At 55.0% G+C, this 11,758-nt stretch overlaps 6 protein-coding genes across 6 annotated transcripts; 2 read left to right on the forward strand and 4 right to left on the reverse strand.

Annotated features, from left to right (window-relative positions):
• Positions 1 to 337: 337 nt before the first annotated feature.
• PG998_006968 (trafficking protein particle complex subunit 5 protein) lies at positions 338 to 1,166 on the reverse strand (the record flags this gene model as incomplete). Its single annotated transcript, XM_066873784.1, has 3 exons — positions 338 to 485; positions 530 to 829; positions 970 to 1,166. 3 exons carry the CDS (start codon positions 1,164 to 1,166, stop codon positions 338 to 340), a joined length of 645 nt encoding a protein of 214 aa, XP_066729729.1.
• Positions 1,167 to 1,620: 454 nt separating this feature from the next.
• Positions 1,621 to 2,758, reverse strand: PG998_006969 (CRAL/TRIO domain-containing protein; the record flags this gene model as incomplete). The annotated part of the gene is made up of 3 exons (XM_066873785.1): positions 1,621 to 1,941; positions 1,982 to 2,055; positions 2,116 to 2,758. The coding sequence occupies 3 exons, from the start codon at positions 2,756 to 2,758 to the stop codon at positions 1,621 to 1,623; spliced, it is 1,038 nt and encodes a 345-aa protein (XP_066729730.1).
• Positions 2,759 to 3,442: 684 nt separating this feature from the next.
• PG998_006970 (uncharacterized protein) lies at positions 3,443 to 5,673 on the forward strand (the record flags this gene model as incomplete). The annotated part of the gene is made up of 4 exons (XM_066873786.1): positions 3,443 to 3,780; positions 3,841 to 4,014; positions 4,076 to 5,399; positions 5,497 to 5,673. The coding sequence occupies 4 exons, from the start codon at positions 3,443 to 3,445 to the stop codon at positions 5,671 to 5,673; spliced, it is 2,013 nt and encodes a 670-aa protein (XP_066729731.1).
• Positions 5,674 to 5,907: 234 nt separating this feature from the next.
• Positions 5,908 to 7,392, reverse strand: PG998_006971 (uncharacterized protein; the record flags this gene model as incomplete). Its single annotated transcript, XM_066873787.1, has 1 exon — positions 5,908 to 7,392. The coding sequence occupies one exon, from the start codon at positions 7,390 to 7,392 to the stop codon at positions 5,908 to 5,910; it is 1,485 nt and encodes a 494-aa protein (XP_066729732.1).
• Positions 7,393 to 7,812: 420 nt separating this feature from the next.
• On the reverse strand, positions 7,813 to 9,839 carry PG998_006972 (ubiquitin hydrolase; the record flags this gene model as incomplete). The annotated part of the gene is made up of 2 exons (XM_066873788.1): positions 7,813 to 8,132; positions 8,222 to 9,839. 2 exons carry the CDS (start codon positions 9,837 to 9,839, stop codon positions 7,813 to 7,815), a joined length of 1,938 nt encoding a protein of 645 aa, XP_066729733.1.
• An 821-nt stretch (positions 9,840 to 10,660) lies between these two features.
• Positions 10,661 to 11,263, forward strand: PG998_006973 (uncharacterized protein; the record flags this gene model as incomplete). The annotated part of the gene is made up of 1 exon (XM_066873789.1): positions 10,661 to 11,263. The coding sequence occupies one exon, from the start codon at positions 10,661 to 10,663 to the stop codon at positions 11,261 to 11,263; it is 603 nt and encodes a 200-aa protein (XP_066729734.1).
• Positions 11,264 to 11,758: the final 495 nt, after the last annotated feature.

Below are 11,758 nucleotides of genomic sequence, written 5' to 3' on the forward strand. Positions count from 1 at the left end.
ATTATGACGGGAAGAGAGACACGATATATGATACCCAGAGTTCTGTACGAGGAAATGACATCCATACGCGGTGTCCCAGGCGCGGCAGAACACCCATAGGCAACGCACAGGTTGCACATTATAGCAACGATATAAACTCGATGAACACAGCTGGTATAGCCTTGTGATGATGTGACCTACGTACTGGTCCCGCCCCTTCCGTTCTAAATCGGATATGTTCCACGCCAAAACTCCAACCCATTTATTTGCCAATCCGTAACTCCGGGCAATGAACCGCATCGTCAAAACCACTATATCTTTCAGTTCGCTCTCTCCGTTGTTCGGTATCAGCCTCCCCCTAGCCCTTCCCCAGAAAGCTCTCCCGCTCGAGCACCTCAGGCGCAAACTTGACCAGAAAGACAGTCCGACCAGGCCACATCTCTTTGCCCTCGCCGCCATCCTCGCCACCGCCGTCCGCCGCCGGCGTCGCCTGCTGCTTGCCCACACTGTGAGCCGTGACGCGGGCGGGGAACGCGGACCCGTCGCATACCCCTCGATGATGCCGGCGACGAACGCGGCGCAGTTGAGCTGCGACATGTCGCGCGGCACGCTGATGTAGCGGTTTACCAGCGGCTCGTTGTCGATGATCATGTACTCGTCCGGCCGCGAGGGGTCGCTGCTCTTCTCGAGCCCGTCCGCTGCCCGCCCGAATAGGTGCGTCCAGAGCTGCTGCTTGATCAGATGCAGCAGCGTGATGATGGTCAGGGGCCGCGTCTGCGTCCGAGCCGGCTCGCGGTGCAGGAGGAGGTCGAGGAGCTTGAGACCGATGGGGTGGCCTTGCGTGTTGAGCCTGGGTTTTAAAGAAACGTATAGTGTTAGTTTAAGGGTTCAGTAGTGGCAGCGGGACGGCAAGTCTTTCTTCTCGTCCGTCTCAATGACAGATGGGGGCCAGGCTAAATGGCCGGCTGGTTTCTCCGCGCACACACTCACCTCTTTTCAAGATCTTGTATACTCTCTATGCGCTTTGAGGCATAGCCTACCATCTCGGAGAAGAGGTAGGCAAAGCTGGCCTGGCTCAGCTCCGAGGTCTTGGCTCGGTTCAATGGCCGGTGGTAGATGGTCTTGCCGTTGGACGGGTAGCGCAGGCCGGGCTGCTCTTTACCCTTTGCGGGCGTAAGGTTGGACATGACGGCGGTTCTTGGTTTGCTGTTGCTGGACGATGCGCGAGAATCGGGGGCGGCGTCCAGTTGTAGGTCGTGAGGCTTTCAAGTTGCCGTTTGGATTGATCTCTCTTGGACGAGGTCGCAAGCAAGTGTGCTATTGGAGGTGGGTCCCACCTTCTTCAATGGTAACACACAAAGCTGCAAAAGTACCTGTACCTGGAGATCTTCGCAGGGGACGGACATGATCAGTCAACGCCAACTCATTCCATATCAAGCTTTTTAACACACGTCTGTACCGGGCCATTATGGTACTGCGAGGAGTTTGCCTTCGAAGTTATATAAACTAGACATGCACGTTATTTCGGGGTGTCGAATCTGGTTCATCTCATTGCCACAATCTACTAGTCTATTCAACGACGAGCCTCATCTGTCTATGTCTAGAGTAGTTTGATATGAGATGGGATGGGTAGCGTTGCTTTTATTTAGCCTCCTCGGCTTTATTCTCCTCGAGAACGACAGTCGGGGGTTCGTCAACCTTCAACTCCTTCAACTTCTCCGCAAGTGAGGCCGCATCGACGCCATCTTGCGCCGAGTCATCCACGGGTCCAGCAGATGGGGGAGCAATGCCCATGGGAATGCCCCCAGCAAGGTAGTCCTCCAACTCGCCTATGTGCTTTCCACCAAGCTCCCATTTCTCCTTGCGCTCTGCACGCCTCTCTTCGCACATTTTGGTCAGAGCCGGCCAGTAAGTGGCATGGTCGTACTCGAAATCGGCCTCACCGCCAAACTCCTTCCAGAGCTGGTCCTTAGGGACATATTGCGACATGTCCTCGTTGTACTTGGATCTTCTCTCGAGTGATGGGGTCAATGAAAGGTGTGATGAGTTTGAAGAAACCCCAGACCATGAACGGGACTGCCATCGGTATTAGTCGAGACTTCGAGAGATGCACGTGATCTTGGATGGGATGCTTACCGTTGATAATCAAAGCCCGGCCGAGTCTCTCGGGGTAGTGGGTCTGGAGGATACTCAGGACTTCACGTCCTTGGCTGATGCCCGGCGCCGTGTTGGAGCGGTTCTTGCTCGCCTTCATGTTGATCAGAAGGGCGACCTTTTCTTGGCCCGGGGGCATCAGCTCGAGAGAGCGCTCCAACATGTAGACCAGGTGCTGGGTCTGGCGAGGCGACACATCGGTGTTTTGGCGACCCGGGCTCAGGTACTGGCAGGTACGGCCGTGCTTATCCCAACCCAAGATGAGCTGCTTGCCTGTCTCGTTTTCCGGTGAGATGTGATCGGCGGTGAGCTCATCGACGCCGAATTCTCTTCGCCAGGTCAACGTCTCTATGAGGCGCTTCTCGGCATCCTTCAGGTTCCATTTTACGGCGCGTAAGAAGCGCAGGAGACACTCTTGGGTCAACCATTGCTTCTCATCATCAGTGAGAGGGCCGCCCTTGTCCTTGGTGGAAGGCACCTCGGTCCAGGTCTTGACCTGCGCCAGGAGCTCCGCATATTTCTTTTCCTGCTCTTCGGAGAGTATCAGTCTATCAATAGGCTTGCTGTCGGCTGTAACATGAGTAAAGGGGACCTTGACAGGTCCTGCAGCAGCCTTCTCCGCCATCGCCGATAGGGTTGGTTATGTATGGAGTGGTTACTGGGTATGCAGATTATAATGGGGACGTAGCAAGGAACGATGACGTGAAAGTGATCTCTCAGAAGGGACGAAAACGAAGGCAAGAGCTGATCGTTGACTAGATGGGGGTTCGAGAGTAGCAAAAGCTGTTTGTGAGTGGAAAGGGATGAATAAATCGACAACCTGGAAACAATCTAATGTTAGGCCGCCAATAATCAATAATCCCACGGCATGGACCCTGGCAAGGCGAAGGACACCGGTGTAGTAGATTTGCGTATTATGTCACACGTGGCTAGGCCATAAAATAAACAAGATAGGGGCCCTAGGCAGTGCCTACCAGGCCGACTAGGGGTCTGGAGGGCCTAAACATTCCGAGAAATCGGCTGATGGGTAGGCATGTACAGTGTACGAATACGGAGCTTAGTTCCATTAGTGCCGACAGACGCGGACCCCCACCACTTAACGCGGGCTGCTGCGTAGAAACGGCAAAAGCGCGTTCAGGCGCGTCTCCCTAGTAATCGTCCAATTGCTGTGCATTTACCAAGTATCGCTCCCTGGAGACAACCCAGACGGATGAAACCCACACAACCGCAACAGAGGCTGCATGAAAACTTGAACCCGAAAGACTGAAGGATACACATTGAAGGACAAATCGGACCAGACGCAAGCAACATGGCCGACGCTGATGTCCAGGAGCTGAACGAGCGTTTCGCCGTTGGCGACCAGCAGCTTGAGCCAGACATGCTTGCCGAGCTGCAATCCATCATGCGCATGCACTCCATCACCGCCCAGGACCTGTTTTTCAAATGGGAATCCTACTGCATTAAGATGGACATGGACGAAATGAAGCTCTCCGTGGAGAACCTGCGTTCTTTGAAACGCGATATTCAGGATGCCCTGGAGAGGGAGAACCGCGACCGCCAAGCCCATGTGGTCAAGACTGAGAGGAGGACTGGCGCCACACCGCGGACCACCATCAAGAACAACGCAGGAGACTATCTCGGCGGCATGTAAGCACAGTATTGAGTCCTGAGACATGGGTCGGGGGTACTGACTATATGTATGACTAGGCTGGATGGGCTTACCACCCCTTCTGCGACCAAACTCAACAGAAGTTCGGGTCCCAAGAGGAAAGTTGAAACGCCATCAGCTACCAGAGTGAAGAATGAGTTTCCCGGCAGCTCCCCTAATGTCAAATCGCCAGCAACGGTGGGCAGACACTTGGATGCTATGAACTTGAACACGTAAGTAATATGGCCAGCGAGTATCCTTCAGGGGCAGCCCCTTATTGATGATGAGTCACAGTGCGGCGTCTTTCAACGACCGTCAGAATGCTGGAGAAGTGATTGAGATTCTCAACGAGAATTTGCCAGCCCCTGAGGCGCCTATTGCGCCATATCCCGAGTCTCGTATCAAACTTACAGCGGCATCGGACCAAAAGAAATTGGCTTACAAGCCCTTGGCCATGAAGCTGTCAGAGGCCTCAGAGATCTTGGACGACCGGATAGACGAGTTCATTGGTCTTGTTAAGGACTACCACAAGCTCGAGGACACGGCTTTCGGCAGCGCAGCAACCCAAAGTACCTCGGAAATTTACGCTGTGGGAAGGATAGCGTCAGACTCTGCTGAGGGCAAACTCAACGTAGCCTCGCTTGTCCTGGAAACATCCCGGAAAACCGGTGGCGGACGCCGGGTACCTCTAGATCTCAAAAAACTGCCTTCCTATCAATTCTTCCCGGGCCAAATCATTGCCCTCAAGGGGATAAATACCTCCGGTACCGATTTCACCGTCAACGAGATCGTCAACATCCCCCTTCTTCCGAACGCCGCGTCGATACCCACCGCCATCGAAGGGCATCGGGAACGCCTCCGCGGCGGACCTGACGCCATGGAATCCGACGACGAGCCGGCCCCTCTGAACATCGTCATGGCCTCGGGCCCGTACACGGCCGAGGACAACCTCGATTTCGAGCCGCTCCACGCGCTCTGCTCACAGGCCGCCGAGACATACGCCGACGCTCTGATCCTCTGCGGGCCCTTCATCGACGTCGACCACCCGCTCATCGCGTCGGGCGATTTCGACCTGCCCGAAGACGCGCCCGTGGACCTGGACACGGCGACCATGGTGACCGTCTTCAAGTACCTCGTGGCGCCAGCCCTGAACCGGCTGGCGGCCGCCAACCCGGCCGTCACCATCCTACTCGTGCCGTCGACGCGCGACGTCATCGACAAGCACGTCTCGTGGCCGCAGGACCCCTTCCCGCGCAAGGAGCTCGGTCTGCCCAAGACGGCGCGCGTCATCGGCAACCCGATGACGCTGTCGCTCAACGAGGTCGTCCTCGGCGTCTCCTCGCAGGACGCCCTCTTCGAGCTGCGCCACGAGGAGCTCTGCGGCGGCGCCTCGCGCGCCACGGACCTGCTTAGCCGCCTGCCGCGCCATCTGATCGAGCAGCGCCACTACTGCCCCGTCTTCCCGCCCGTCGACCGCAGCAAGCTCCCCAAGGTCGGCACCGAGGACGGCCGCCCCGTCGGCGCCGCGCTCGACACGAGTTATCTGCGCCTGGGCGACATCGTCAACGTGAGGCCCGACATGATGATGGTTCCCAGCTCCTTGCCGCCTTTTGCCAGAGTAAGTTTGCCCCCTTATAGAACACTCTCGCTCTCTCTTTTCCCCCTTCTATCGTTGTACACATGCAAAGAACTTTCAACTGATGCGCTGTCTCCAGGTCGTCGAGAGTGTTCTCGTCGTCAACCCGGGATACCTGTCGAAACGCAGAGGCGCCGGTACCTACGCGAGGGTGAGTCTGTATCCGCCCAAGGCGGACGAGGAGGAGGTGGGCGCCGCCGGGATGGTTAGTCACAAGGTGTTCAGCCGCGCACGGGTGGAGATTACGAGGATATAATGTTTTACGCACGCACAATGTGTTATGGGAGCAAAAAGATAAGTCTATACGAAGTGAATATCACAGATGTATTTATGATATAAATTTACCCTCTATGGTCAGGATAAGCATGAAGTCATAGGTTCACCTTGTGTTGGTTCGCATTACAACAGGCTCACCCGTATCTGATGGGAATGATGCAATTTAATCTTCACCTCATCGAAAAGGACCATGGCTCTATAATTTGGACCAAGATCATCGTGAATCCACGCGTCTCCTCTTGTCACTCTCATAGCGATCGTCTTCCGGCGGCGAGCCCCTCTTTCTCCGACTGCTACTGCCGCCACCGTAGTCATCCCTATCCCTATCACGTCGGTCCTTGTCCCTCCGCGGCGACCTGGATCGCGACCTCCTACGTTCACGCCGCCGATCACCGTCATCATCACGATCACGACGGTCACCTCTAGGCCGGTAACTGTCTCGATCACCGTCCCTATCGCCCCGCGGCCCTGCCGGCGCGCCGGGCACGCCAGCCGCGGGAGGTGCCATATGCTTCCGGTCGCCCAGTGGTATAGCGTTGGCGCCACCCGGTCCGTTGTCGCGATCCCGCTCTCGGTCCGACTTGAAGCGGTCGTCCGTGATGCCAAAGTCGCGGTTCTCGCGCCCGGGGCGGTGGTCGCGGAACTCGCCCCAGCGGCCTGTGTCCTCGGCGCGCAGGTCTCGATACTTGGACGCGCCCTTCTTGCCGATCTTGGTCATGTCGCGGATCTGGAGCGACTTGGGCAGTAGGCTGCGGTCCGTGTCGTCCTGGAAGCGGGCGCCCATGACGTCGCGGCCCGCGAGCTCGGCGGCGGCGGCGTCGTCTTGGAAGAAGGCGCCCTTGTGGAAGTATTTGCCCATGAAGCCCATCTTGCCCTTGGACTCCTTCTCGGCGCGCTGCTTGGCCAGGTGCTCCTCGTCCTCAGCGCGGCGCTCCTCGTCCGTGAGGTTGCGCCGGCGCTCGATCTCGGCGAGCTCCTTCTCGCGCTCCTCCACGGCCTCGCGCTCGCGCTTGATGCGTTTCAGCTCCCGTACCTTCCACGCTGCGAGGTCGCCCTCTGGGTCAGCCTCGTCATCGGTGTCAACGTCTTCGTCCTCGTCCATGCTGTCGTCCCAGGCGTTCTTGCCCGCCGCCTTGGCCGCGAGGTCCTTGCGGATCTGTTCCTCAATCATGGCGTCTGCGTCGGCCTTCTTCCGTTTCTGCTCCTCCTCGTACTTTTTCTGCTCGTTGTCTTCTTCCTCTTTCTTGATGGCTTCGGCGCCGTTGCGCTGCGATCGCGGGACGTATTTGGGTCGCATCAGGAGGGCACGGCGGGGCACCTCATCCTCGCTGCTCTCCTCTTCTTCGGAGGATTCTTCCTCTCCATCGTCGTCGTCATCTTCCTCCTCTCCTTCGCTCTCTTCTTCTGTCACGAATCCCTCTTCTGCAGCGGCGCGTGCTGCCTTCTCGGCCGCTCTCCGCTGTTCTTCGGCCGCCTGTGCCTGCTTACGCCGCGCTTCGAGGTCGACCTTGCCTAGTGAGCCACTGCTTATGACTTTGCCAGCGCTCTGTTGCTTAGGCGGCGGTGGTGGTGCTGCTGCTACTTTCAACTCTTCTTCGTTGTCGGACGCCTCGGATTCGGATGACGACGAGTTTCCGGTAGCTTTTCCGGCGCGGTGGCGTACGATGGCCGGGCGCTTGGTGAGTTTCGTCGGCGGCATTTTTGAGAGATGCCAAAATAATAGGAACCTCCCTCTCTGCGCGTATTGGAAAATCGAAATGAAATTGTGTTATTCAGAGGCTCAATTGTCAAGAGCAGAGACAAAGGTACATAATGATAATACCTTATCGATTTACAGGGATCAATTGTTTAAAAAGGCGCCTGAAGGCCTGCAGCTCAAATGTGGGGAAGCTGGCAGTTGCTGGAGATACGAGGGTAACACATTACGAACATCTTCAGCTTACTGGGCACTATTCTGGAAGTGCAAACTCGAATAAGGGTAAAAGGGTATATGATTTACATGCATTTGGTTGTGTCTCCAAAAATATCCAAATTCGGACTGATTCAGCACCCGACAGCCTGTCTCCTGAACGCCAGTGCTATGCCCTTATGAAATGCAAATGTCCAACCCACAGACATGCTATGAGTTGGGTCGGCTAAGCAATGAAGAGACGAATGCATCCTCGGCTTCTCTCGGGGCGCGCTCGTCTTCATCCGACATATCATGATCTACCTCAGCGTCATCGGCATCGAGTTCGCCTTCCTCGCTGCACGAGGCCTGGTTGGTGAGTGCATAGTTCGAGTCCACGCAGTCGTAGAAGAGCATGAACACCCCGCCTTGGCTCAAGACCTGCTTCTCGGTGACTTCCCAAACACTCTCGTCGCTGAAACGCCACCACTTCTCTTCATCACCATCAGTCTCTTCATCAGCCAGCGTCTTCTCCTCTTCGTCCGACGGGGCTGATTTTGGGCTTGGTGCGTCTTCAACAAGGCTGGGGGTTGATGCGAGTGCTTTCGATAGCAAACGTAGTGGCCGTTATCATGGCGACCTTGGTGGGTGATCACGGCCCTTAGCTCATATATAGGGCCGGTTATCTTAGATGGTTTCATATCGCCGGCCACCATCGACTTGGTTGCGTCCAAAACCCACTGCTCCTTGTTAGCTAGGGGGTCAGGAAGTGTGTCCTTGTTATCCGAGGTGCCAGCACTTCCCAGGCACCATGGGCCCAGGTCAAGCGTCCCGGGGAATTGAACTTCGGCCGAGTTCTTGAACATCAAGCCAGTACGTTCGTCAAACACAGATCGGTTTATGTGGATGGCCAGACTTCGGGGTGGTCGTGCAATGACCGTTTGTTTCGTCTTTGTCGAGTTGACTCTATTTTGGTCTTTGATCTTGCACTTATCTCTCAATGTTTTCTCGTCAAAATTATCCTCCTCGAGGGCCAGGTTAGCAGCCTCGAGTCGTGACATCGGTTCCTTTAACAATGCTTCAGAAAGACCACTCTCTTGGCTTCTCTGCACCAGTAGCTGCAGCAGATGTTGTGCTTTGAGGAGACTGCATTTGGAGCATTGGACGCCATCGATGGGTTCGAGATGTGTATACGAGTCCAGTCCTGCAAATACGTCGTTATGCGCATTGTCCACTCCGAGGCTCAGAGTAAGGCAGTTGAAAGGGATAAGGGATAGACCCTCAGAATAACCACACTGAGTACAGGCTACCCGCTGAGCCGCCAAGCCCTCCAAAGGATTTCTCGACATATTCACCTCTGATCCAGTCTTAGACAGGGTCGAAAGTGACTGGTAGCCGCTATCATCGCTGTGCTGGCTCGATTCGCCATCATCCCTCACGCTCATCGACTCGAGTCCCGCACATTTGGAAGAAGCCTTGGTCGTTTTGGAGACTTCCTTGTCGATTTCGTCGAGCAACTTTGAAAAATATTCTTGGGCATCCTGCTGTTCCCATGTGTCGAGCGACTTCAACTTTTTCGGCGTCCATAGTGTGTTGCCATTGTTCTCTGGGTCTTGTAATTGGGCGAGCAGGCTCAGCAATGTGCCAGCCGATCCTTCATTCATTGCGGCCGTGTCCTCGTTCTCACTTTCCGGGGCAGGGATAGCTGCTTTCAGGTATTCCGGAAGAAACTGCAAGGACGAAAGGCCCTGAAGGATGCTGTTCTGAAAGCATGAGTTGTCATAGTTGCCCAAGCCTGCCGGGTGGTATGTATGTCGCTTTCGGAGGGTGCTGTTCGATAGGGTCGAAAGCCCCTTACGACCCGCACTCGCCACCGAGCTCATTATTCCTCTCGACTGATTCAGTCCTAAGAGCTTCTGAAGCAATTCTCTCTTGGCTGATTTGGTTGTAGACCGGGGAGTTCGCGCGATTTGGGCGTGGCTTAGCATTGGTGGGTTAACCCAGTCATCTATTGCGTATAGAAGCGCAGCAGGAGTAAGGGCGATAATGGTGTCCCAGAGAACCTGGCCCGGATGACGTCTCGTGGAGAAGGGCGACGAGGAATGAAGCGATTGGTAGAATAGGGCGAAGGCGATGAGGGCGACCGTGATGATGACAGAGGGCTGTTGCAGGCGCTCCAGCATGAAGTTTGATAGTAGTTCTCGAGGATGGACGTCGCCAGGGTGGTTGATTGCCTTCGACTGATGCAAGGAGCTCATCTTGAGGTTCGTCGGTGGGAATTGATTAAATATCGATCTTTGGTTTCGGAGATGCGTGTCATACGTTCGACGGACCAGTCAACAGACTACTAGCCATGGCTTTCACAGTGGCCCGGGAGCAACCCAAATTCGGGGTACCGGAGATCCCTGAATATAAACCTGGAGAAAGCAATGGATTAGGGTGAGAAAATCTTTTTTTTCTTCTTCCAAACTTGAGCCAGATCAATGTTGGAAGAAGAGGGCTAGTACAAGTTCAAGTGGAGAGCTTTTGTTTGTTGTTTTCGGTTGGTGAATGCAGGCGTTCAATCCTGCGCATTAATAGCATCTTACGCTCAATTTTAAAGGCCAGTCACCAGTAATCAATCCCTGCCTGTCAGGGCGGTTTGTCCATGGGCCATGTCTGAGCACGGGGGCACCAGAATATCATGGAAAGAAGGCCATCTGAGATCACTGAGCAGAATCCGGGGTTGAACAAGTTGATGACGCTTCTATTCAATTGCTTTGAGATCTCATCCGACCATAAGTGCATGATTCAAACAATGTCCAAAGACAGAAGAAGAATGGGCGAATGGCACGAACAAAGCCCTGCTTCGAACAGATGAAGCTAGAGGACCCCCGTTTCTGCATTGTGAGTATTTTGGGTGCAACAGTACCGGGCTAGCAGAGATGCTTATCGCTGGTTTTATCGGCCAACGAGGGGCCAAAAAGTTCCAACTTTATTCAAGGCGGGCAATTCTCCAAGGCCGTGCAGGGCTGGAAAGCCACTGCAGAACTCCTCCGAGACAACAACAATACCAAGTGACACCAATAAACCAAAGAAAATGGCTGGAATCGCAAAGAAGAAGAGTGGTTTGTTTGCCCCCTCCATTGCCCTTACCTTCAACCAAGGTCTGCGAAATAACCTGTTGCATTTAGCGCCATCGAAGCGTTCGCGCGAGGCGAGGAGAGCCACCTCTCCCGGCATTGACACCGACAAATCTCTGAAAAACGTCAAGGCGCCCGCAGGATCAGTCGACCACCGTCCTTCGGTGCTCGCGATACACCACGGCGCCGGTGTGACCAAGAAGTCCTCAAAGCCCAAGCCGCTGAGCTCCAAGGCCGCAAAGCGACGGGAGGAGGCGCAGGACCGCGCCATGGCCATCCTGGAGCGCACTCAGAAGAAGGTCGCCTTAAGCAAAGGGCGCGCCCGTACGATACAGACCCGTCGCAAGACCTGGGACGAGATCAACAAGGATGTCCCGACCTCCAACGCCTTCGCAGGCTTGGGAGACGAGGCCGACGACAGCGACGACGACGAAGAAGCAGATGCGAAAGTGCCGGAGTTGGATGACGAGATGGGCGGCACCGCAGCAGCTAGCGCCAAGGCCGTCGACTCGGCTGCTGCCGAGACGGGCGACATGGTTGATGACGACGGGATATTATAAAACCACATGGCTCTTACTTTCATACGGCATGTACGGCGTTAAGGGAAACCCGGTCAGGTTGCAAAGGGTGTGTGGATTTCCACATAGTAAAGAATGTGTTTTGCCTACGATTCCCAATTCGAATGATATAGTGGACGCGATCGTTATTTCGCATGATACCTTGCAACCAAATAAAGTATTCTTACAATTCAATTGGGAGGCATACAAATCTCACTTGATGGGCAGAATATTGACCGCCTACAGATGAGTATTTGACGATGCAGAGCTTGTGTAGGCTAATATGCATGTGCAAATGAATCACATCGGATGGGTTTGATGGGTAAAGTTCGATCCACTTTAATTGGGCTTGACTGCTGGACTGATTTCTGGACTGACCAGGGTCCCCCACGTTGCGCTTTAGCTTATTGGGCCTGGGCTTTTTGGCGCCACCGTTCGCCAGTATCGCGTTGAACTTCTTCGGCTTCAACCTTCTAGGCTTTCTCCATCATCATCACC

The sequence above is a fragment of the Apiospora kogelbergensis genome, assembly GCF_038363985.1.
Source record: "Apiospora kogelbergensis strain CBS 113332 chromosome Unknown utg000005l_segment0_segment0, whole genome shotgun sequence".
Classification (NCBI taxonomy): Eukaryota; Fungi; Ascomycota; class Sordariomycetes; order Amphisphaeriales; family Apiosporaceae; genus Apiospora; species Apiospora kogelbergensis.